This window comes from Herpailurus yagouaroundi, unplaced genomic scaffold (genome assembly GCF_014898765.1).
Source record: "Herpailurus yagouaroundi ecotype Mexico unplaced genomic scaffold, PumYag 142, whole genome shotgun sequence".
Classification (NCBI taxonomy): Eukaryota; Metazoa; Chordata; class Mammalia; order Carnivora; family Felidae; genus Herpailurus; species Herpailurus yagouaroundi.
The window spans coordinates 3,899,030-3,920,105 of record NW_024412397.1 but is presented as its reverse complement, the minus strand read 5'-3'; the positions used below and the strand labels follow the sequence as shown (position 1 = coordinate 3,920,105).

The 21,076-nt window shown below is 52.8% G+C and overlaps 1 protein-coding gene across 1 annotated transcript in view; it reads left to right on the top strand.

Annotated features, from left to right (window-relative positions):
• TSHZ1 (teashirt zinc finger homeobox 1) overlaps nt 1-16,698 on the top strand; it is a 34,352-nt gene extending 17,654 nt beyond the window's left edge. Inside the window, exon 2 of the mRNA XM_040478550.1 lies at nt 12,135-16,698. Coding sequence (XP_040334484.1) covers nt 12,135-15,310 — 3,176 coding nt within the window. The 3' untranslated portion in view covers nt 15,311-16,698. The remainder of the gene's footprint in view (nt 1-12,134) is intronic.
• Nucleotides 16,699-21,076: the final 4,378 nt, after the last annotated feature.

Here is a 21,076-nt window from a genome sequence, read left to right as displayed (position 1 = left end):
TGCCAGGGTCACTACCTTCCTCCAAGTTAGATGACGTTACTTAAAATCCAAGTGGGCTCAAGGTGGAGACAGTAGTCAGCTAGCCTGTTATATGAAACACCAACACCAGAATGACTCCAGATATCTGCATCTGGGGGCGTGGCAAGAGCTGAGCATCGTTTATTGAAAGAACACATCCTTTGCTTTATATCAGGATATTTTGCCACCAAGTAGGAACGGATACGGGTGGGTGCTTGCACGTTGTGTGAGCGGGCATTCTGAGTAACCTGCTATAATCCAAAGCACGGATTCGGAGCTGACTTTTAGAAAGCAAGCCAGGTTCAAGGCAAAGCCTGCCTTCTATTGTTGTTTCAGCTCTTCCAAATGAGGCACCCCCGGTTGGGTTCATCTTCTGGAGGGGCAGGGATAGCGAGGAGGCAGAGTCCTGGAGCGTTCGTCTCCTGTGGAATAGAGCGCGGGGCGGTTCGGGAGAACACCTTTCCATAGTGCGTAATTGGGGTGGAGATGAAGGGGCAGGCTGGGGGGCTCCAGACCTAATTGCTCACAGCCAGTGGTATTAAGACTCGAGGGAATTTGGAACTTCACTCCGTTTAGCCCTTAAAAAACAAATACAGCTGTCCCTTCCCACCATCCTTAAAATGACCGTGGAATAGAGCAAATTGTGTTTCCTTCAAAGAAACAAAGATGTTTCTTGGAATGTTGGGCTACAATTTGAGAAATATCGTCTTTATCTCATTTGCCAAAGATAAGATGTTTGTGCCTCAGTGTATAATTACAGTTCGAGATGAAAATATCTTTTCGGACAATGCGTGTGTATTTTTACATTTCCAGCCGTCAGGGCGCACATTGTTGACATCAGATTAAACTCTAACAGGGGCTGTATACATTGCCTTATGTCCACTTGCATTAGAATGCACAGGATTTCGTGTTGCTTAAGATGACAGCACATCTTTAGGGACACACTGGCATCCAGAAGGCCCATTTTATGACAAAAAATATTAGCAAGATTTAATTTCCTTTTTAAATGAAATCTAACCATAGGATCTGGGTGTTTCATTCCCATTTGGGGAGCGAAGAGGCCCGTGCAGTTTTTATCCGTTCACCCATGCGCACGCTCGTGCACACGCATGCACACACCTGCACACAGACACAGGTGCAGGCACGCACGCGCACGCACGTGGGCTGGCGGCATCGTCTCTCCTGCCTCACAGGTGCCGCCGTGTGCTCGTTCCGACGTTCTGTTCCACTGCTGGGCGTGTTCGCCCAGGCACCGCGGGACCCACCGCGTGTGCCCAGACCATCACACTCCACACCGCGTGCCGGGCTCGGGAAGGGGCGGCGGGGGGTGGGGGGGATGACGGCAAGGCCGTTTTTACACAAAAAGAAGTGGCAGAGGATGGTTTGGAGTCTTTGTTTCATTTGACGGGGAGAAATGTCACTTGTTTCTGTAAGTGATGGTGAGAGGAGAGTTTTATACTGCGGTTACCGGTTACCGTTCCCCAGCTTAGTCATTCATCAGATTGCCGCGGGGTGGGGGGTGAAGGCGCAGGGGAGGGAGCGGCGCTGAGGGTGGGGGTTTTCGTGGCGAAAACGCAGTGCCGTGGAGCTGACTCTGTTTCCTGTGAAACAGTAGCTGCTCGCATAAAAGTCTCGTAGGCCAAGAAATCACACTCATTCACCTGGCGAACTGTATCGTTCTCGCAGTTTCGTCACTAGAAATAACAGTTTCTGCAAATACTGTATTTTGGCACATCTGTACCCGTATAGATCTTCGGAAAGTTGTAGCTTGCAGTGAAAACAAAAGGTGATGGCAAATAATTGCCTGAACTCGGCACTTTTTACGAGTCAGTCTCTCTCTGCCTCGGTAAGAAAAATTTCGAAGGCATCTAGGAAGGCAGTTGTGAGAACTAAACGGTAACAGTAGAAACAAACCCAACTGTTTTGATGAGAGAAGGATGCTTTCTGTCGTGGCCGTGTGGATGTCCCTTTGCTCCAGTCACCACTGTGGTCATTAAGGGGTTTTCCAGGAAGCTGGGTGTTGTGTGACCTTGTGTTGAGCTTCCAATCAAGTGTGGAAATTCTCATGTGGGATATTGCAGCAGGATGCTGTGGTGGCGAATCACAGGGGCACATCATTTGCATCTGGCCGTAGCAGACTTAAGGAGAAAAACTCCCCTAGCTTTCTGCTAAAAGTCCGCCTGTCACCCATGTCCGCAAGTCCGTGTGTGTCCCCGCACCTGATGACCTCCGTGCCCCCATCCCCCAAAAGCTGAAGTTCCTGTTTCTCCTGTCTCACCCCGTGCCTTTGCGAGAATAAGACGCTGGGTGCGAAACGGACACACTCCCGAGACATGAGCCCTGGGTGGGGTTCAGAGACCGTGGAGCCCTTGCTCTCCATCCTGTGTCACTTCCGTGCTCCGACACCCCTGAGGAGCGAACGTCTGCGGGAGTTGACTCGGTAGCAGAAAACTTGGTTGAGGAACTGTAGGGCGCACCACGTGCAATGCTGCAAAGTGACCGGATGTCACATTCGCTGTTGGTTCGCCATGCCAGCTCTTGTGTATATGGCGGATAGTCCGAGAACCAAGAGGTGATTGAGCTGACTTACACGTCTTTGTTGGTTTCGGCCACTTGGGGAGAGAGTCCATGTACGAGTCTCCCCTCCTGACTTGCAGACGTCATCCTTGAGGATGAACCTGACCCTATCTGATGGAAGTCTTTTCTGGTGTCGGTGGTCAGATCGTACCAGGTTGGAACCCAGCGTTCTGGGCGTGGCTTGCGGATGTTGGGTTTGTAAGCCCAGGCTGGTCCGACTGCCAGAGAGCGGCGTCGTCCTTCCGTGGTGCGGAGGCAGTGACCGGAAGCCTGGGATCCCCCCGCATGGCACTGGGTGTGCACCTGTTGGCGATGGAACAAGGGAACGTTAGCACAATTTGTGAACCTCTTGGCCAGTGGTGGTGAAAGGTGTGTGTTTTCCCAGGATCGTGGAAGAATTATTGACTTCTTGGTGTTCTTGCATCATTTTAAGTTCTCTTCTAATTTTGCAAGGTTCTCGTGCATTTTTCCTTCCTGACGTCACTGAAAACTGGTGAAGGTTTGCGGTCTCGTTAATCAGGGCTAAGCCCTACTTTGTGTTATGCCGTTATTGTGACTCTGGATGGAAGGCTAAGACCTGGCGTGCCACTGGGAGGCTGGGAGGAGCCTTAAAAGGGGGTTTCTTCTTCCTCTTCGAACTCGACATTGCATTCGGGGACCGTGAGGAAAAGAAGAAATGGTAGTGAAGGAAGTTACCTGTGGATTCCTAATGAGAATGAAGAGATGGATACAAATGACAGGCCATTCTATTTACGGACTCTGCAGTTCTTAAAAATGGCTTCTAGCGGGTTTTAAATAAAGAAACAATTCTGGTATAAATCAGATGGTTTTGCAGACCAGTACGTTAATGATTGGTACCAGGCAATTAAAAGCTGCCAGAGTGATAGAAAAATTTTTGCTCCTATCACGTGAGAGCAGAAGTGGTGTTTCAGCTTTGCTTGGCAGAGTATCTTCCTGCGAAGAATCAGAACGTATGTTCGTAAATTAACATATATCCTGCTTGTACTTTAGTGTCCGTTTCAGAGTAGGAAGGAACGCGCTCTTACCTATATCTGCTTTCTCTGCATTTTTTATTTCCCAGTGTATTCTACCTTTCATCAAAACCACCTGCTCTGCTCGTAACAGAGGTGAAGTAACTTTACAAGTGATCAATTATAAATTTGGAAGAAAGTGTGTTTTGCAAGACCCCACGATGAATTGCAGCTGTACATTTATCACGTAGGTGTGTGTGAGACCCGTTTGTGAATTGGCCCCTTGGAGTAAATGTATTTTGATATAATGGCCATCTGCTCATGGATATCACATTTGCCGGTCTAAAACCTAGTTGGATGTAGATAGACGTGTAATTTGGTAGGATTGTATAGTTTCACCAGGTGGCAATACGGTAGCAAAGTTTGGTATTTACTGGAAACCCGTAACCAAGCAGGGATGAGACCTCTGTTTGATAGTTGTCACTTTTAAATATCCATTTTCCTCATTCACAGCCCACTCTCGATTATGCACGCTAAGGAGGGAAAGACCTTGGATAAACAGCAAAGTCTCCCAGACTGATTCTTGTTTATTTGCTCCCCCCCACCGCCGCCGCCCCCCACATCCTGCACTGGCCTCGGGAAGAGCTGCTAATCAAGAGCCCCCTTCTGCTCCCTTGGAGCTCCCACCCCCCTTCCTTCCTCTGGAAGGAGTAGCTGTCAGGGAGACTACTGAAGGGCAGACAGAGGGACCTGGAAAACGCGGAAGTTAAAGACCGCACTTCCCGAATAATCCCCTGGTGTGAATTTGGAGTCTGATTGGTAAGTGCACCATCTACCCAATGATGAAGGCCAGTGATGGGTCGGCTCTCAGTGGGACAAACCCTTATTTTGTTCCGATTGTTCAGAGGTTAGTGACAGCTTGAGAGGCAGGAGACTAAGCAGGGGTGCCTCTTAGGCCCAGCTAGGGGGGACGGTCCCTCCGTGCACGTTTGCTAGTTTGCTTTGCATCCACAGGACCTGAGGTGGAGGCGGCGGGACCCACAGGCACAGACTCGGGCGCGATGATCACGGCTGCCGTGTCCATGAGCGCTTCCTAGAACCCCTTCCCCCCCAAAGACACCAGTAGTTGCCATGAATGCAGTTTGGGGAAACTGGGGCCCTGACAAGTGGGTGAGTGTGTGGGGGCCGCACTGTCCATAGGTGACTGGGCTGGGGCTCCTTCCGAGGTGCCTCATCGGTCTGTCCCTTCCCCACATCTGTCCTCCTGTCGCGATAATGATGGCCTGGACCCTGTAGAGATGAGCAGCTAGAATGTCACCCGTACCCACTTACCCCGGCCTCCGGGTTCAGGCTGCCTGGGGCACTCATCCTTCAGTCACCCCTGTACACACCTAGGGTCGCTCCGTGCACCTGCCATGTGTCATAGATGTGGCTCAGGGAGCCTTGTCTTGAAAAGTAGTTTAGCCCATTCCTCCTGCTAGAGACGTGGCAAAACCAAAGGCCTCCTTCCCTGCCCAGTGCTGAAGCCCGATGTTCGGTTGGTCTTTTCAGGTAGGTGTGGTCTGAGAATTTCCGTCTTCAGGACAACCCTGTCCTGCAAGATCCAGCCTTCTCGTCCTCCTCAGGTCCAAACTCTTACGTGAAACTCAGTAGGCTTTAGAGCACTCTGATGGCTCTGACCCTGGGATGTGAGTGGCCTTGGCCTGAGCCGAGATTTGGAAGGCAGGAGCCGTTGGGAGGTCGCCTGGGGGGCTCGAGCATTGCTTTTAAAGGGCAGGTCTGTAGGCGAGGCGGGGAGGGTTGGAGCCCAGCCCTGACCCTGGGGGAGCCTCAGGCAGGCCCATTCATCAGCTGCCCAACAGTTAGATGGAGAGGATTGGAAGATCAGGGGTCAAGTGCTGGTGGGTGCTGGCCGTTGGTGGGCATGCAGGGGGTGATGCCCTGGTAATTGTTACTGTGTCTATTGTTACTGTTAGTGCTGGGGCCTTGGAGCCCACTCAGCTCTTGGAATGGAGGGCAGAGGGGTAAAGGAGGCTGGCTGATGGCTCACAGAATCACTCTGGAACATTCCATGGGCTCCCTCACACCTTCGTCTTCGTGGCCGTTGAATCCCTCGCCCCTGTTACGCTATGGCCATCCCGTCGTCTGTGTTCTCAGGTGACCATGAGCGCCCCTACCTGTGGTTTGACTGGAGGGCCACTAGAATGCAGATTACCTGCTCAAGGGGACGTGTTCTCTCCACAAGCTAATTTTACTGTCCTATCCTAGGGCGGAGCAGGAAAACACCTCTGGGGTCTGCAGGGTGTCACGATGCGGGCACAGGGCAGGCGGCCCCCAGCTGCCCCTCTGGGTCCACGCTTCCTCGGGCTCCACATACGTTAGCGTTGGAAAGTTAACTCCTTCAGGGAATAGGTCAACGGGCTAGAGCAACAGAAGAAGAGTGTGATAGCAGGGAATATCAACTTATCAGGACTGGGATGCTGGACGAGCTGGTGGTGGAGTGTCACCTTAACGTTCTAGAATGGGACAGAGAGCATGCGGGCCGAAGGCTGAGGTCCTGCAGCGTGATGACCGCAGAGCTGGAGGGCTGAGGGCCGCTGGGGAGGCCCGCCGCCTAGGCCCCTCCTTGGGACCCGCAGCCCCCTCCAGGAGAAGGTGGGACAGGGAACACGCGGGGGGGTGGGGGGGTGGGTGTGGAAGATGGTCCTGGCCACAGGCATCCCTCCTAACAGAACCCAGATACCACCTGCACCCCTACGTGCCTGCCCCCTTCTACTTGTTAAAAAATTTTTGAAAAGTAACAATTAACAAAGGACTTTGCACATTTCTGCCCCCAGGCTGGGCCCTGCCCTGGTCCCGGGGTCTGGCTCCCGGCTGCCAGGTGCTCACGGAAGGTTTGCTGCTGCTGTTTCATTCCAGGAACAGAGAGGGATGGCTAATCCTTGTTTGTTGAGGTGAAAACACAGAAGAAGGTTTTGAAGGTAGAGATATTTATGAAGAGCCACGTCACTCAACATAACCCATATATTCTTCATCTAGAAAAAAACCCACTATTAACATTCTTTGAAAAGAAGTTTTCCCTTGTACTGTGTATACAGTTTTGTCCTTTGCTGTTTGCACTTAATGACTCTCCATGTCATTGAAGACACTTAAAAAGTTTTTTTTTAAATGTTTATTTTTGAGAGAGAGAGAGAGAGAGAGAGACTGAGAGAGACAGAGTGTGAGTGGGGGAGGGGCAGAGAGAGAGGGAGACACAGAATCCGAAGCAGGCTCCGGGCTCTGAGCTGTCAGCAGGGAGCCTGATGCGGGGCTCGAACCCACGAACCACGAGATCATGACCTGAGCTGAAGTCGGATGCTTAACTGACCGAGCCACCTGGTGCCCCTTTATTTTTTTAAAAATTTTTTAACATTTATTTATTTTTGAGAGATAGAGACAGAGCATGAGCAGGGGAGGGGCAGGGGGAGAGAGGGACACACAGAATCTGAAGCAGGCTCCAGGCTCTGTGCTGTCAGTACAGAGCCTGATGCAGGGATCGGACCCACGAACCATGAGCTCATGACCTGAGCACTGAAGTCGGACGCTTAACCGACTGAGCCACCCAGGGGCCCCAAGACACTTTTTAATGTTTGAATAATTGTGCATCGTGGGGATCAACTACAAATCACTTAATTACCTTTCATTGTTGGAGATTCAGAGCGTGGCGGATTGTGTATGGAATAATATATAAAGGACATCTTTGTGCAGAAAGCCTTTTCTGTGTTTCGTATCGTGTCCGTGGCTGTCCGTCCCCAAGTACAATTACGCGGCCTAAGGGTGTCAGCATTTCAGACATCTGACGTCTTTGGCTGCGACTCTGTCGGTCACTCCCCACGACGGGCACAGAAGAGGTGCTCTGATACTCCCTACGGAATACTTGGGGTCGGTCCCGCTCACAGCAGTTACTGGACGTGCTCACTGGCACTGGGACGCTGACGAAGGAGAGCAGCTTCGTTCTGAGGTGGCCGGGTGTCAGGTGACCCAGATTTGAATGCCGCCTTGTTTCTTCCCCGCGTGACCTTGCGGGAGTTGGTCAGCTTCTCAGAGACTCGGTTTCCCCATCTGCAAAGCAGGCATCTCAGTGATGCTGCCTTGAGGGCTCGTGGGGTGCGGTGAGGTGATAGTGTGGACACGCCCCTCCCGGCGGGGTCCGCGGGCTGAAAGTTGAGGTTTCACTAAGAGGACAGGCGAGTAAACTTGTCTCAGGGATTAAGAGGGGCATCACGACGGAGGCGACATCTGAGCCTCCCCGTGAGGATAAGTGTTCACGAGGTCCGGGGAGGCACTGTCTGGGCCCGGGTCCCACCCAGGGCTGGACGCGTGGCAGGAGGAGGGGCCCACGTGGGGATTTGTACCCACCCCGCCCCCGTGTAGGACATGACTTTAATGGAGGTTTTAACTCCGGGATGGCGACAGCGGGGTCCCCGGGCTGCGGGACGAAGCGGGGTGGCCTGGCTGGAAGGCTGCTGCAGCAGCAGGTGGTTGGCCTGGGGTCCGGATTGCTGAGGTCGGGGGGCAGCGCTGGATGCTGGGCTTGACAACAGGGACAAGGGCTGTGTCTCCGGAGTGGGTGACTTGTTTTGTTTGGGGTGGTTCAGTAACAGGTGATTTAGGGGGGTCCTAATTCGGGGGTGAGCGCGCTGTTACTTGGGGAGGGGGCAGGAGGAACGTTTTGTTTGCACATAATTGACTTGGGAGCGTCTGGAACACTCACACCGTGACAAATTCATGTGGCAGCAATTGGAGCTCCTTCTGTGTGCCAGATACAGCTCACTCTGCAGACGTGCAAGCCCAGCCTTCACGTACCGTCCCTGTCAGGGCCTGTGGCCAGCGGGTCTGTCCGGGGGGCGGGGGGCATCGATTCGGTGGTCCTAGTCATGTGCGCTGGGGGGACTCACGGAACAGGTGGGATCCCCTGAAATAGACCGCCGTCCAGTTGGCAGGACCGACGGGAGGGGGTGGCTGGAGGCGGCCGGTGCCCTGGTCTGGGGACAGCAGGGTCAGCGTGTGCCGTCCCCAGGGCTGTGGCTGGGGCAGGAGGGACCTTGAAGCTGCCTCCCCACAGGGATGCTGGGAAGGTGGGCATGCTGAGCCCGGGGCAGGGAGAGCGGGTAGGATCCCGGGTTTCCCCTTAGTGCATGCTGGGGCTCCCTTCCCGTGAGCTCCAGGAGGGTGGGCACATTAGGGATCCCCCCTCCCCGACACCCGCTTCCTGGAGAACAGCAGACGTGGGTATCCCAGCCGAGGGAAGGGCTCATTCAGAAATGATACCTTGGGAGGGTTTCCTTGTGGAAGAGGCTGGTGTTTGTTCTGTGTGGTTCTACCTGACAGTTGCTGCTTGGGGGCATGTGGAGTTGTCAGCGGAACTCATTTGAGCTCAACCCAGGAACTTCCCAGTGTAGACTGGACTGCCCCAGGAGGAGGACGACCTGGGATGGAGTGTGGCCCCCGGATACTGCACGCCGTCGGGGGGTGGGGGTGCCCGGGGGAGGGGATGAAACCTGTGCCCGAGGGAGCAGGCAGGTGCCAGCCTCCTTGTGTCTATACCATTCCAGACCCAGAATGGGTCTGCTGTGGGGACCAGGGGGTGCTGAATGAACCGTAGCGGTGCTATGGAGCATCTCCCATTTCTGGGTTTGCAGACCTGGGACGTAAGTCATTTATTTATTCAGGACATGTTGCTGGGTGCCAGCCCGGGGATAGGCAGGGGGTGGCTTTGCTTCCGTCCAGGGATGGAGACAGACCAGCTGACCGGTGATCCAGGGAGCAGACCCACGGTGATGGGCCTCCCAGGCCGAGCCAAACTGGTTCAGATGAAACCTTTCCTTGCAATTAGTTTTATTCATTTATTTATTAAAAAAAAATCTTTTTTACGTTTATTTTAGTTTTGAGAGACAGAGAGAGACAGGTCGTGAGTGGGGGAGGGACAGGGAGAGAGGGAGACACAGAATCCGAAGCAGCTCCAGGCTCTGAGCCGTCAGTCAGCACAGAGCCCGAGGCGGGGCTCGAACTCACGAACTGTGAGACCAGGACCCGAGCCGAGGTTGCACGCTCAACTGACTGAGCCACCCTGGCGCCCCGAAATTAGTTTTCATTAGTTGCTAGGGCGTGAATCCTAGTTTCCTCAAAGAGGACAGACCAGGTCCACGAGGCAGCTGCCTGCCACGGCCCCTGGTGCGTGCAGCCGCCTACGGGGGTGCCCCTGGGGCTGCTTTGGGACAGCTTAGAGTCAGGCCAGCACCTGCGGGACTTGGGGCCCGCATCTTCAAACGGACTCTGCCCCGCCCGGACTGCTTCGTGGTCTTAGACGTCCCCATCGGAACCCGCAGGGGTGGACCTTGGGGCCCAGGTGACGAGGCTTCATAAACTAGGACCCTTGGCCGGGGGTTGGAGCTTCAAACCTTCAGAGCCCTGGATGGTCCTCAACCCTTACGAATTATACAGCAAATGAAGGCGACGTCCAACTTGGAAATCTTGGGGGTTGGGGGAGGGGTTGTTGTTGTTGTTTCAGTTTTATGAGGTTTATGTTTCACAGGAGGGCGGTGTAGGATTGTCTGGAGCGCCACGCAGAGGCCCGTGCCTGTAGTAAACCTCAGCCCCCGCCCTTACTGCTCATTTTCCCTGCTGGCCGCACAGCATTAACGGAACCGTAGCGCCCGGGTCTGTTAGCGGACCGCTCTTCGCGTGAACTTCAGCTGTGAAACACGTGAACGCTTAGGCTCAGGTTGCTCGATGCCAGCCCCCCGGTGCGGGATGGCCCACGGTGTCTGGTGCGTGCAGGGATTCTGCAGGGTCCACGTGACCGATTCCGCCGTGTTCCCCGTGCCTGTGTGTGCACATGCCCAGAAGTGCGCGTGGCTGCCCCAACCCGAAGCCCTCTGTCTGCAGGTGCTGACACTGCCCTGTCACTTCCTGCCACCCCCCGCCCCACGTCCGCCCTTCGGGCAGCCGAGATGTTCTCGGTCTCTCCTATCAACCGTCCCTGCAAACGCGTGTGCTCAATGCCACGTTCCCTGAGGATCGGGCTCTGATAAGGTGATAAAGAGTGATCAGATTTAATGAGACACCCCTCTCGCATCATAGCGGCGCATTTTACTAGGGGCCTCCTGGAAAATGTCTTAAGCCCAAATTTCCCAAGAGGTGGACGGAGCACTCATTCAGGTAGTTGTTTCCTAAAAAAATAAAATAAAATAAAATAAATAATAATAAAAATGCAAATAAATGTATTTTGGTCAAATGAGAGGCGGTACATAGAGTTAGCTCCCCTTGAGAATTAACGAGATAGGTCGCATGTTAAAGATCTAAAATGTCCCGCAGTAAAAAAAAATCAGGTTTCATCTAATGATTTATGTGCCCTCCAACCTTCTCATTCACGTGACAGCTGTCCGCATCCCGTAGTTTCCTCTGGGAAATGACGTCATCAGCCCAAGGAGTCACTCCGTTGTAGCATTTCCACTGGCTTTGTTAACATGTAAAGAAAATGTGTTTATTGTGGTAAAAGGTTCATAGCGTAAAAGTGAACGTTTTAATCCATTTTTAAGTGGACGCTTCAGTGGCACTAAGTGCATTCACACTTGTCAGGCAACCACATCCCCACCATCCGTCTCCGGAACTTTCTGTCTTCCCAAAAGCCGAAACTCGGCTCCCCGCGAAACGCTAACTCCCCGGCCCCCCTCCCCCCTTGTGCCCCCGGAAACCACCTTCTACCCTCTGTCTCTGTGAATTTGACCACTTGTTATAGGTGCTTCATATCAGTGGAATCAGACAGTACGTGCCCTTTTGTGTCTGGCTGATCTCCCTTCACCGTGACGTCCTCCAGGTTCGTCCGCGCGATGGCGGGTATCAGAATTTCCTTCCTCTTTAAGACCGCATAATATTCCAGTGTGCACATACACACACTGTGTTCCTCCATTCGTCTGTCACCAGATATGTGGGTCGTCTCCGCCTTAGACTCCTGTAGGCGATGCTGCTTGGCACACTCTCTGGGGTCCCCCTGCGGGTGACGCCGGCTTTGTCCAGGCAGGGGGCTGGTGGCGCGACGTGTGGTTCTTTGTAATGAGGCCGAGAGTATTTTCATCGCTTGCCGCGGAGGAGGCTTTTTATTTATGGAAACCATACGATCCTGTCTGTGGAATATGTTGCCCTCAAAGCCGACAGCCGGGTCCCACCCGGTGGGAAGGCGTAACAGACCCGCACATCACTTAGGAAAGCAAGAGCCTCTGGGAGGAGGGGGCCAGGCTCCCCTTGCGGCCCCCGCTGTGACGGCCAAACTGACGTCTCGAAGAAGGGGGCGGCTGCTGGCCCTTTAGTAGAGGCCCCTTCGGCGCAGATGTATTCACTCGGGAGGGGGGGACGTCGTCCTGGGTGAAACCTGGGTTCCGCCGCGGAGCCGTAAGCGGCTGCTTCCGTAAAGCGTGGCCTGGGAGCTTGGCTGAGAAACTTCTCTTTAAAGACCATCTAACTGCTGGGGAGGCCGCGTCCTTGAAGATGATTGATTTCCCCTCACCGTGTTTCATTTTTCTCTCCTAGCTTATGTTCCCGAGGAAGAACTAAAGGCAGCAGAGATAGATGAAGAAGCCGTGGAGGAGGATGGGCTGTCCCTGGACGTCCAGGACGGCGAGTACGTGTGCAACGAGGAAGCGGAGATCAAAGAAGCCCAGAGCTACCAGAACTCCCCGGTCAGCACCGCGACGAATCAGGACGCGGGCTACGGGTCCCCTTTCAGTGAGAACAGCGACCAGCTGGTCCATTTCAAGAGCTCTTCCTCCAGAGAGGGCAAAGAGGATCCGCAGGGCCCGGACGGCGTCTCCTACCCCCAGGACAGCTTGGCACAGATCAAGGCTGTGTATGCCAACCTGTTCTCCGAGTCCTGCTGGTCCAGCCTCGCCTTGGACTTGAAGAAGTCCGGTTCGACCACCAGCAGCAACGATGTGGGCCCGAAGGAGAGCTCCACCCCCACGCCCACGCCCCCCACCAGCACGGCGGGGCCCACGGGCACCACCGCGAGCACCCCCAGCTCGGGCTCGGGCTCGGGCACCGGAGGCAGCGGCGGCTCGGGCTACGACTGGCACCAGGCCGCGCTGGCCAAGACGCTGCAGCAGACGTCCTCCTACGGGCTGCTCCCCGAGCCCAGCCTCTTCAGCACCGTGCAGCTCTACAGGCAGAACAACAAGCTCTACGGGTCCGTGTTCACGGGCGCCAGCAAGTTCCGCTGCCGGGACTGCAGCGCCGCCTACGACACGCTGGTGGAGCTGACGGTGCACATGAACGAGACGGGGCACTACCGCGACGACAACCGGGACAAGGACTCCGAGAAGACCAAGCGGTGGTCCAAGCCCAGGAAGCGCTCGCTGATGGAGATGGAAGGCAAGGAGGACGCGCAGAAGGTGCTCAAGTGCATGTACTGCGGCCACTCCTTCGAGTCGCTGCAGGACCTGAGCGTCCACATGATCAAGACCAAGCATTACCAGAAAGTGCCTCTGAAGGAGCCAGTACCAGCCATCGCCAAACTGGTCCCTTCCACCAAGAAGCGCGCTCTGCAGGACCTGGCGTCGCCGTGCTCTCCCGAGCCGGCGGGGCTGGCCGCCGACGCGGCGCTGGGCGAGTCGGCCAAGGACCAGAAGGCCGCCAACCCCTACGTGACGCCCAACAACCGCTACGGCTACCAGAACGGCGCCAGCTACACCTGGCAGTTCGAGGCCCGCAAGGCGCAGATCCTCAAGTGCATGGAGTGCGGCAGCTCCCACGACACCCTGCAGCAGCTCACTGCCCACATGATGGTCACCGGCCACTTCCTCAAGGTGACCACCTCGGCCTCCAAGAAGGGGAAGCAGCTGGCGCTGGACCCCGTGGTGGAAGAGAAGATCCAGTCCATCCCTTTGCCGCCCACCACGCACACCCGGCTGCCCGCCTCCCACGTCAAGAAGCAGCCCGACTCTCCCGCGGCGTCCTCGCCCGCCGAGGAGAAGAAGGAGCCCGAGCGGGAGAAGGCGCCGGCGGCCGGCGAGGCGGAGAAGAAGGTCAAGGAGGAGAGCCAGGACGCGGCCGAGAAGTTCGAGCCCACCGCCCTGTATCGGTACCTGCGCGAGGAGGACCTGGACGACAGCCCCAAGGGCGGGGTGGACATCCTCAAGTCCCTGGAGAACACGGTGTCCACGGCCATCAGCAAAGCCCAGAACGGCGCACCCTCGTGGGGCGGCTACCCCAGCATCCACGCGGCCTACCAGCTGCCCGGCACCGTGAAGCCGCTGCCGGCCGTGCAGAGCGTGCAGATGCAGCCGTCCTACGCGGGGGGCGTGAAGTCGCTGTCGTCGGAGCACAGCGCGCTCCTGCACTCCCCGGGGAGCCTCACACCCCCGCCGCACAAGAGCAACGTGTCGGCCATGGAGGAGCTGGTGGAGAAGGTCACCGGCAAGGTCAGCGTGAAGAAGGAGGAGAGGCCCGCCGACCGGGAGAAGGGCTCCCCGGCCAAGGCCGTGTCCCCCGTGGCCAAAGAGAACAAGGACTTCCCTCGAGCGGAGGAGAGCGGCGGCAAAGTCCAGCAGAAGAAGGGCCCCGAGGCGGAGGCGGGGAAGGCCAAAAAGGAGGGTGTGCTGGACGCGCACACCCCAAACGGCACCGAGCCGCTCAGGGCCAAAGTCACCAACGGCTGTAATAACCTGGGGATCATCACGGACCACTCGCCCGAGCCCTCCTTCATCAACCCGCTGAGCGCGCTGCAGTCCATCATGAACACGCACCTGGGCAAGGTGTCCAAGCCCGCGAGCCCCTCGCTGGACCCGCTGGCCATGCTGTACAAGATCAGCAACAGCATGCTGGACAAGCCGGTCTACCCCGCCACGCCCGCCAAGCAGGCCGACGCCATCGACCGCTACTACTACGAGAACAGCGACCAGCCCATCGACCTGACCAAGTCCAAGAGCAAGCCCCTGGTCTCCGGCGCGGCCGAGTCCGTGGCGTCGCCTCTCCGGGAGAGCGCCCTCATGGACATCTCGGACATGGTGAAAAACCTCACGGGCCGGCTCACCCCCAAGTCCTCCACCCCCTCCACCGTGTCGGAGAAGTCGGACGCCGACGGCAGCAGCTTCGAGGAAGCGCTGGACGAGCTGTCGCCCGTGCACAAGAGGAAGGGGCGGCAGTCCAACTGGAACCCCCAGCACCTGCTCATCCTGCAGGCTCAGTTTGCCTCGAGCCTGCGGGAGACGCCGGAAGGGAAGTACATCATGGCGGACCTGGGCCCCCAGGAGCGGGTGCACATCTCCAAGTTCACCGGGCTGTCCATGACCACCATCAGCCACTGGCTGGCCAACGTGAAGTACCAGCTGAGGAGGACAGGGGGTACCAAGTTCCTGAAGAACCTGGACACAGGACATCCTGTTTTCTTTTGCAACGATTGTGCCTCTCAGTTCAGAACTGCTTCTACGTACATAAATCACCTAGAAACACACTTAGGCTTCAGCTTGAAGGATCTCTCCAAGCTGCCACTAAATCAGATTCAAGAACAGCAGAACGTTTCAAAAGTCCTGGCCAACAAGGCTTTGGGCCCGGTAGGGGCCGCCGAGGACGATCTGGGCTCCACATTCCAATGCAAGCTTTGCAACCGGACTTTTGCGAGCAAGCACGCAGTCAAACTGCACCTTAGTAAGACCCACGGCAAGTCCCCGGAGGACCACCTGATCTATGTGACAGAGTTGGAAAAACAGTAGCGTCCAGGTATGCAAGGGACGGAGGCACATTGCACTAAATGTCGTCTTTGTACTGCACTAGGCCCGGCTGAGCCTCCGAAATCAGCCTTCCCTTTGTTGCCGAGCCGGCTGTCTGGACCTTGGTTTTTCTTACACATATTTTGTAGTTATATTTATATGCTCTTTGTCCGATTGTGCATGTTATTTTTCTTTTTCCGTGAGTCAAAGTCTGACCTTTATTTTCAACATCTGTTCTTGATGTTAAGCTATCTTTTGTAGGAAATAGTGGGGCACACTACTCAGAGACATTTATTTAGCAGGCAAGAAAGACACAAATAACAATGACAAAAAGACATCCTAAAATTACGAAGTTGCCATGACAATAAAGGTCATAGAACCTAGTAGTGTCAAGTTTAACCCTTTGAGGACTGCAATTGCATTTCTGTGCCTTTCACTCAAAAAAAGAAAAAAAAAAAAAGAAAAGAAAGACAAAAAAAAGGAAAGAAAAAAAAGGCTTCAAGGCATTTCATTCAGATCAAAAGCTGTGTCAGACACAAAACTTATTTAATAATTAAAAAATGAGCTTTTATATGCAGAACTGGTTTGTGAAGGAAACATGCATGCAGCTGTTGGAAGATAGAAAGGTGTCTAGGACTCATGGGGTTAGGAAGCCACAGCTTTACACATTTAGAACAAAACAAACCAAACCACACACACACAAAACCCCACCGCCACCACCACCCCAAACATCCCGAGTTGCCACTCTGCCCAAACCCTCTGGATGCTGAAAAAAAAAAAAAAAAAAAAAAAAATGCCACTTTTGGCAAAAAAGTATGCAAGCTATTATTTAAAAAATGTGTAAAAATGCTATTTCTTTTTTCCTGTAAAATACTGCGGTTTATAGTTATTTACAAATGTAAGCTTTGGTATAAGCTGACCTTTCTATAGCGTGCTGCATTGGTAAATGAAAAAAAAAATGGGGCAAACAACGGAGTCCTTTCCTTGTAAATTGCCAGCATCCGCTTAAAAACCCCTGTATGTTACATTATCGTACCATTTTAATCTATTCCACTTTCTTTGTACCTTCTGGCCGTATGCTTTCTCTTTTAACTTTTTATATTGTCATTTTATATTAAATTTCTGTGTATATAATGTAAAACCACGATTTTTGAATAAAATTTAGTTCCTGCAGCTTGATTTAAATAGAGGAATTTTACCAGCACGTGCATCTTTCCAGATGCATGTATATCAGACAAAAAATAAATAAATGAAAACAAAGCAACCAGTGCACTATTAATTATACATTTTGATGTTCTATCATTAATATTGTACAGTACATTTTGGTTCACACAATTAAATCCACTGTTTTCTCAAATGTAAAATAAAACCCACATGCAGTTCTTGATTTACATAGATTGTCATGTCGTCATTATATTGCCTTTGAGATGTTATTTTAGCAACAAGAGGTATATGGCTTCTGCAGTCAACCAACAAAAATTCTATTCAGAGTCATCACTTCGTGATTTGTGTGGTGACACGCTTCATGCGGATGATAAGTATTGCGGTGTTTTTTTTTTTTTTTTAAATGATAATTAAAATTTTTAACGCTACCGGGTGCCACGGGTTGCTGAGTTCAGCCACTGAGTGGTGACTGTTTTGTACATACGTGGACTGAGCTGCTTCATGCAGAGGATCCTCACGGACTATTGAAAAATGTTTACGGTTATCCTTAGTGTGAGTCCAGGGACTTGGGGCCCGGGGTGGGTGGGGCTGGTGGGGTGGGGGGTGGAAGGGCCGGTCTTGCTGTAGCACCAACGACCCTGGGGGGGCCTCGGAACTGGTTTCGTGTTGCTCCAAAGAGGAAAGCCTGGTTTCTGCACTTTGGGAAATGCAGTTTTTAGAAGCTGAGCTGCTCGGGGCTCCAGCGTTTGGGGCCCGTGTTGTTCTGCAGGTTCCCCCGGAGCACCGAGGGGCTCCACCGGGGAGACCGCCAGGCCCACCCCCCAGCCGTCTCTCTGGGGCTCACTGCTTCCGCCTGCAGTGGGACGTCACAGGTCCAGGCCCCCAGCCTCTCTTCTCGCCGGAAGTACTCACGGACGGGAGCAGGGAGACGGCTTCTACTGCCTTTTGCTTAACTTTTCATGAAAATTACGTCCCGAGAAAGGTTAGGAGGCCGGGCTCTGTTCAGAGGCAGCCGGAGGGGAGGGCGGGGTTTCCGCTGAGAGGAGGCGGGGCCAGTCAGGGCGCCATGTTTGCGTGGTCTTGGTGCCAAGGCCCAGAGCACCAGGGAGGCTTGCTACATTTCTTTCTGCCTGTTTTCATTGGTGAATAGCTCTGTCCTTTAGGAGCTGCAGCCATTTAGACATTTCAGTTCACTTACTGGGTGATTATGTGCTTTGGGCTCAAGGGGTGACCAAGAAGAATAACAATGAGGCCTATGGCAGGAGGTGGCGTCTTTGCATAAAAATCCTTTGAAGGTCCTATGTGTTTGACCACAGGCCCACAAATTCGTGATTCTGCGAATTCACCCTGTAGTGGGAGTCCGAGCGGGTGCAGGGGTGTGAAGGGCGGGGGTCAGAGGCCCAGGTGGGGTCTGCTGGGTTTGGTCCCCACTGGCAGCCGCTAAGACATTTGGAGGCTATTTGCACTTGAATCCTGACCACTGGGGCTTGGGCACAGAACTCGGGCTTTCCTTTCTTCATGTTTTCCTTTTTCTAATTCGTGGTCGTGTCGCTATCTTGTCGTCCACCCTGGTTGTCACAGACCAGTGGATGGAATGCTAGGTTCTCTTGTCACCACTGCTAGTGATGAAGAAGGCCATCCTGGTTCCATTTAGGGAGCACTTCCTGGTGCCAGGGGCCATTGTGAGTGCTTCGCACGAGTTACCTCATTCACGCCTCACACCTGTACCTGGGGTCCCGTACCTTCCACCCTCGCTGGCAAAGGAAGAGCTCAGCTCGGCACTGAGACTTGCCCAAGGCCACCTGGTTTGCGATCCACAGAACTTGGGCTCGTAACCAGAGAGGCTTTGACTGGGGCTCAGCTCTCCAGCACCCCCTTTGATCTGCCCCCGTGTGATCGCCCCAGGTCCCCAGGTGGGGGTGTGGCAGAGAAGGGCTGGGCATCTCCTCTGGGATGGGGACTAGAGTAGGGCTGAGTGATGGGGTAGCCCTGACGGACAGGGACGGGCGTAGCCACCCTGAGCAAACGGGCATTCTTCAGATCCCCTCCAGCCGAAGCCCACCTCAGATCACAAAGGTCTATCTTCTGTTGGATCTGGGAAGGAAGTTGAAAGAATGTCTGTTACGAGTTTGTAGCAACTTCAGTTGAAAACATGTCTCCATAGTAACACAGAAACTCGATTTGTATCAATACCGATAGATTGAATGATCCCGGGAAGAAATTGGCTACCTCTGATTTGAGGGTTTCCTCAAATTTCCGCTTCCTTCATCTGTATTTGACTACACATGCCCACCTCTGCTCCATCACCCGTGTCCCCGGGACGGATCCCACGCGTGGCATTGAGTGCTCTCTGCTTCCCCGTGGTCCTCTCTCAGCCCAGGGACTAGGCCTGCATCTTCTGTAGTAGGAGGCAAGTGGGCCTGAGTGACCCGAGAGAGCTGGCCGCCTGCCCGGCCCCCTGGCCCAAGGCCGTGGGAGGCTGGGGAGAAGGCGAGTGGCCCGGCCGTCCTGCGTTTCCGTCCGGTGAGGCTAATGTCGTCTACATGCAAACGTAGTCCTACTTTGCATTCCTATTCGCAGCTTGAGCCTTGGGTTGAAGAACTCATCAGATATTTGTTCCTGTAAGTGTGGGACTGTTAAAAGTTGGAGATACTCCTCAGAAGGTGGTTTGGGTGAGGCTGTTCCTTGATCTTTCACTAATACTTAAAGAGATATAAAACCTGTAAAATAATGGTCGACACTCGTTTGTGTACGAGAAACAAACCCTTAGGCGTCGTAGGCAAAAAAAGAAGCGATTAAAAACTTTAAGAGTTCTGCCCCCGCACTCCTGTGTTTGGCGATCTTTGAAAAGCTGTTAATGGTCTACAGCATGCCTAAACTACTTGTGAATCTTCAGAAACCTGTGTGTACAAATAGGTTTCTGCTTCTTTCCAAGGCAAAGTTCTTTGTTATGCACTTTATTATTATTTCTCTGAAGGTGAACGGACCATTGAAAGCCAACTATTGATTTGTAAACTTAAAAGGCGACAAAGGGTAAAATTTGGAGAGCATTTGTACTTTTTATGTAACTATATTCTTATAATAAAAAGTAATATATAATCATTGCAGAAAACTTGGAACACAAAAGAATAAATAAAAATTTACTATCATTTTCATCTAAAGAGGAATCACTGTTGGTATTTTAGAGCTCAATCTTTTTTCTGCGCTTCTAAAACGTAGAGATAACGCTCAACATAGTCCTGTACTTTGGTGTCTTTACCTGACACGAGATTACGCGTATTTTCCCATTTGATGAAATACCAAAACTTTCTCATCTTCCTGAGATGGACTATATTTAATCAGGTCTCCGTCATTTAGAATTTTAGAAAGGAACATTAGATTCCTTTCAAGTTTTCACTATTAGAAATGAGCACAAAGAACATTCTACTCCATATTTCTGATTATCCCTTTAGAACCAGTACCTAGAACGGAGATTTCTGCACCACGGTATGGCTTGGTACATATGCTCAAATTGTCCACCAGAAGAAACTTTATACCAGCTTACACTCCCATTGCCATGACAATGACCATTTTTCCACATGGACATTTTCTTTGTGAACACAAGGATTTTTTTAAAAAAAATTTTTGGCTATTTGCTCTAATTGGCCGATGGAATCTTGATGTTTTCATTTATAATGCTTTTTTGAAAAATTTATTTAGATTTTAGAGAGAGAGAGAGAGAGAGAGACAGGGAGAGACAGGCAGAGGTGGGGGGAGAGAGAGAATCCCAAGCAGGCTCTGTGCTGAAGCATGAAGCCCAACGTGGAGCCTGATACAGGGCTCAATCCCATGAACTGGGAGATCATGACCTGAGCCAAAGTCAACAGTTGGTCACTTAACTGACTGAGCCACCCAGATGCCCCTCACATGAATTACAATTTCATTTAACTGAGTGGCCAGTACCCATATTTTACAGATGACACATCATAGAGGAGAGAAAGGGGTTAGCTAAGGACTGCAGCTCCCCTCGGCTCAGCTAGAGCACTGTGGCTGTCTTCGGGGCCCGATCTCTGTTCAGGCCGTTATACTGTGGCCCCTCAAAGCACGCCCAGATCTCATTTACAGCCAGTAAATGATATATGCAAACTATCTTTAAATCACTCGACTTGTAAGTGGAAGAAAAGTCCCAAATTTGTGGTTGCTGTTGCTAATTTATAATTAGTATCCTTGGGAAAACAAATGTCATCTCAAAATAAACAAGATCACCCCAGGAAGATGAGATTTGGTCACCTGGGGTGACTGCACACGGTGAAACACTCCATTGGGAGTTAGAAGGTTGGGGAGGAGAACCCCTTCAAGAGCCCGCATCAGCGATCTGTCCCTCAGGTGAGTTTACTCCAGAGCTGAGAACCTAAGGCCTTTGACCCAGGGTTCAGATAAGAATGTGCAGAGGTCTAGAACAAGGCTGCATGGACTACACAGAAGGCACTTCACCTTGACACGGATTAAGCTCAGAAGGTTCTTCAGAGTCCATAGAACAATATGTGTTTTCACCAACAGCTCTTTAGAAGCTGACCCGTAACCGGTCATTATTTTTCTTAAATCATACGAAAATCGAGTTTCATC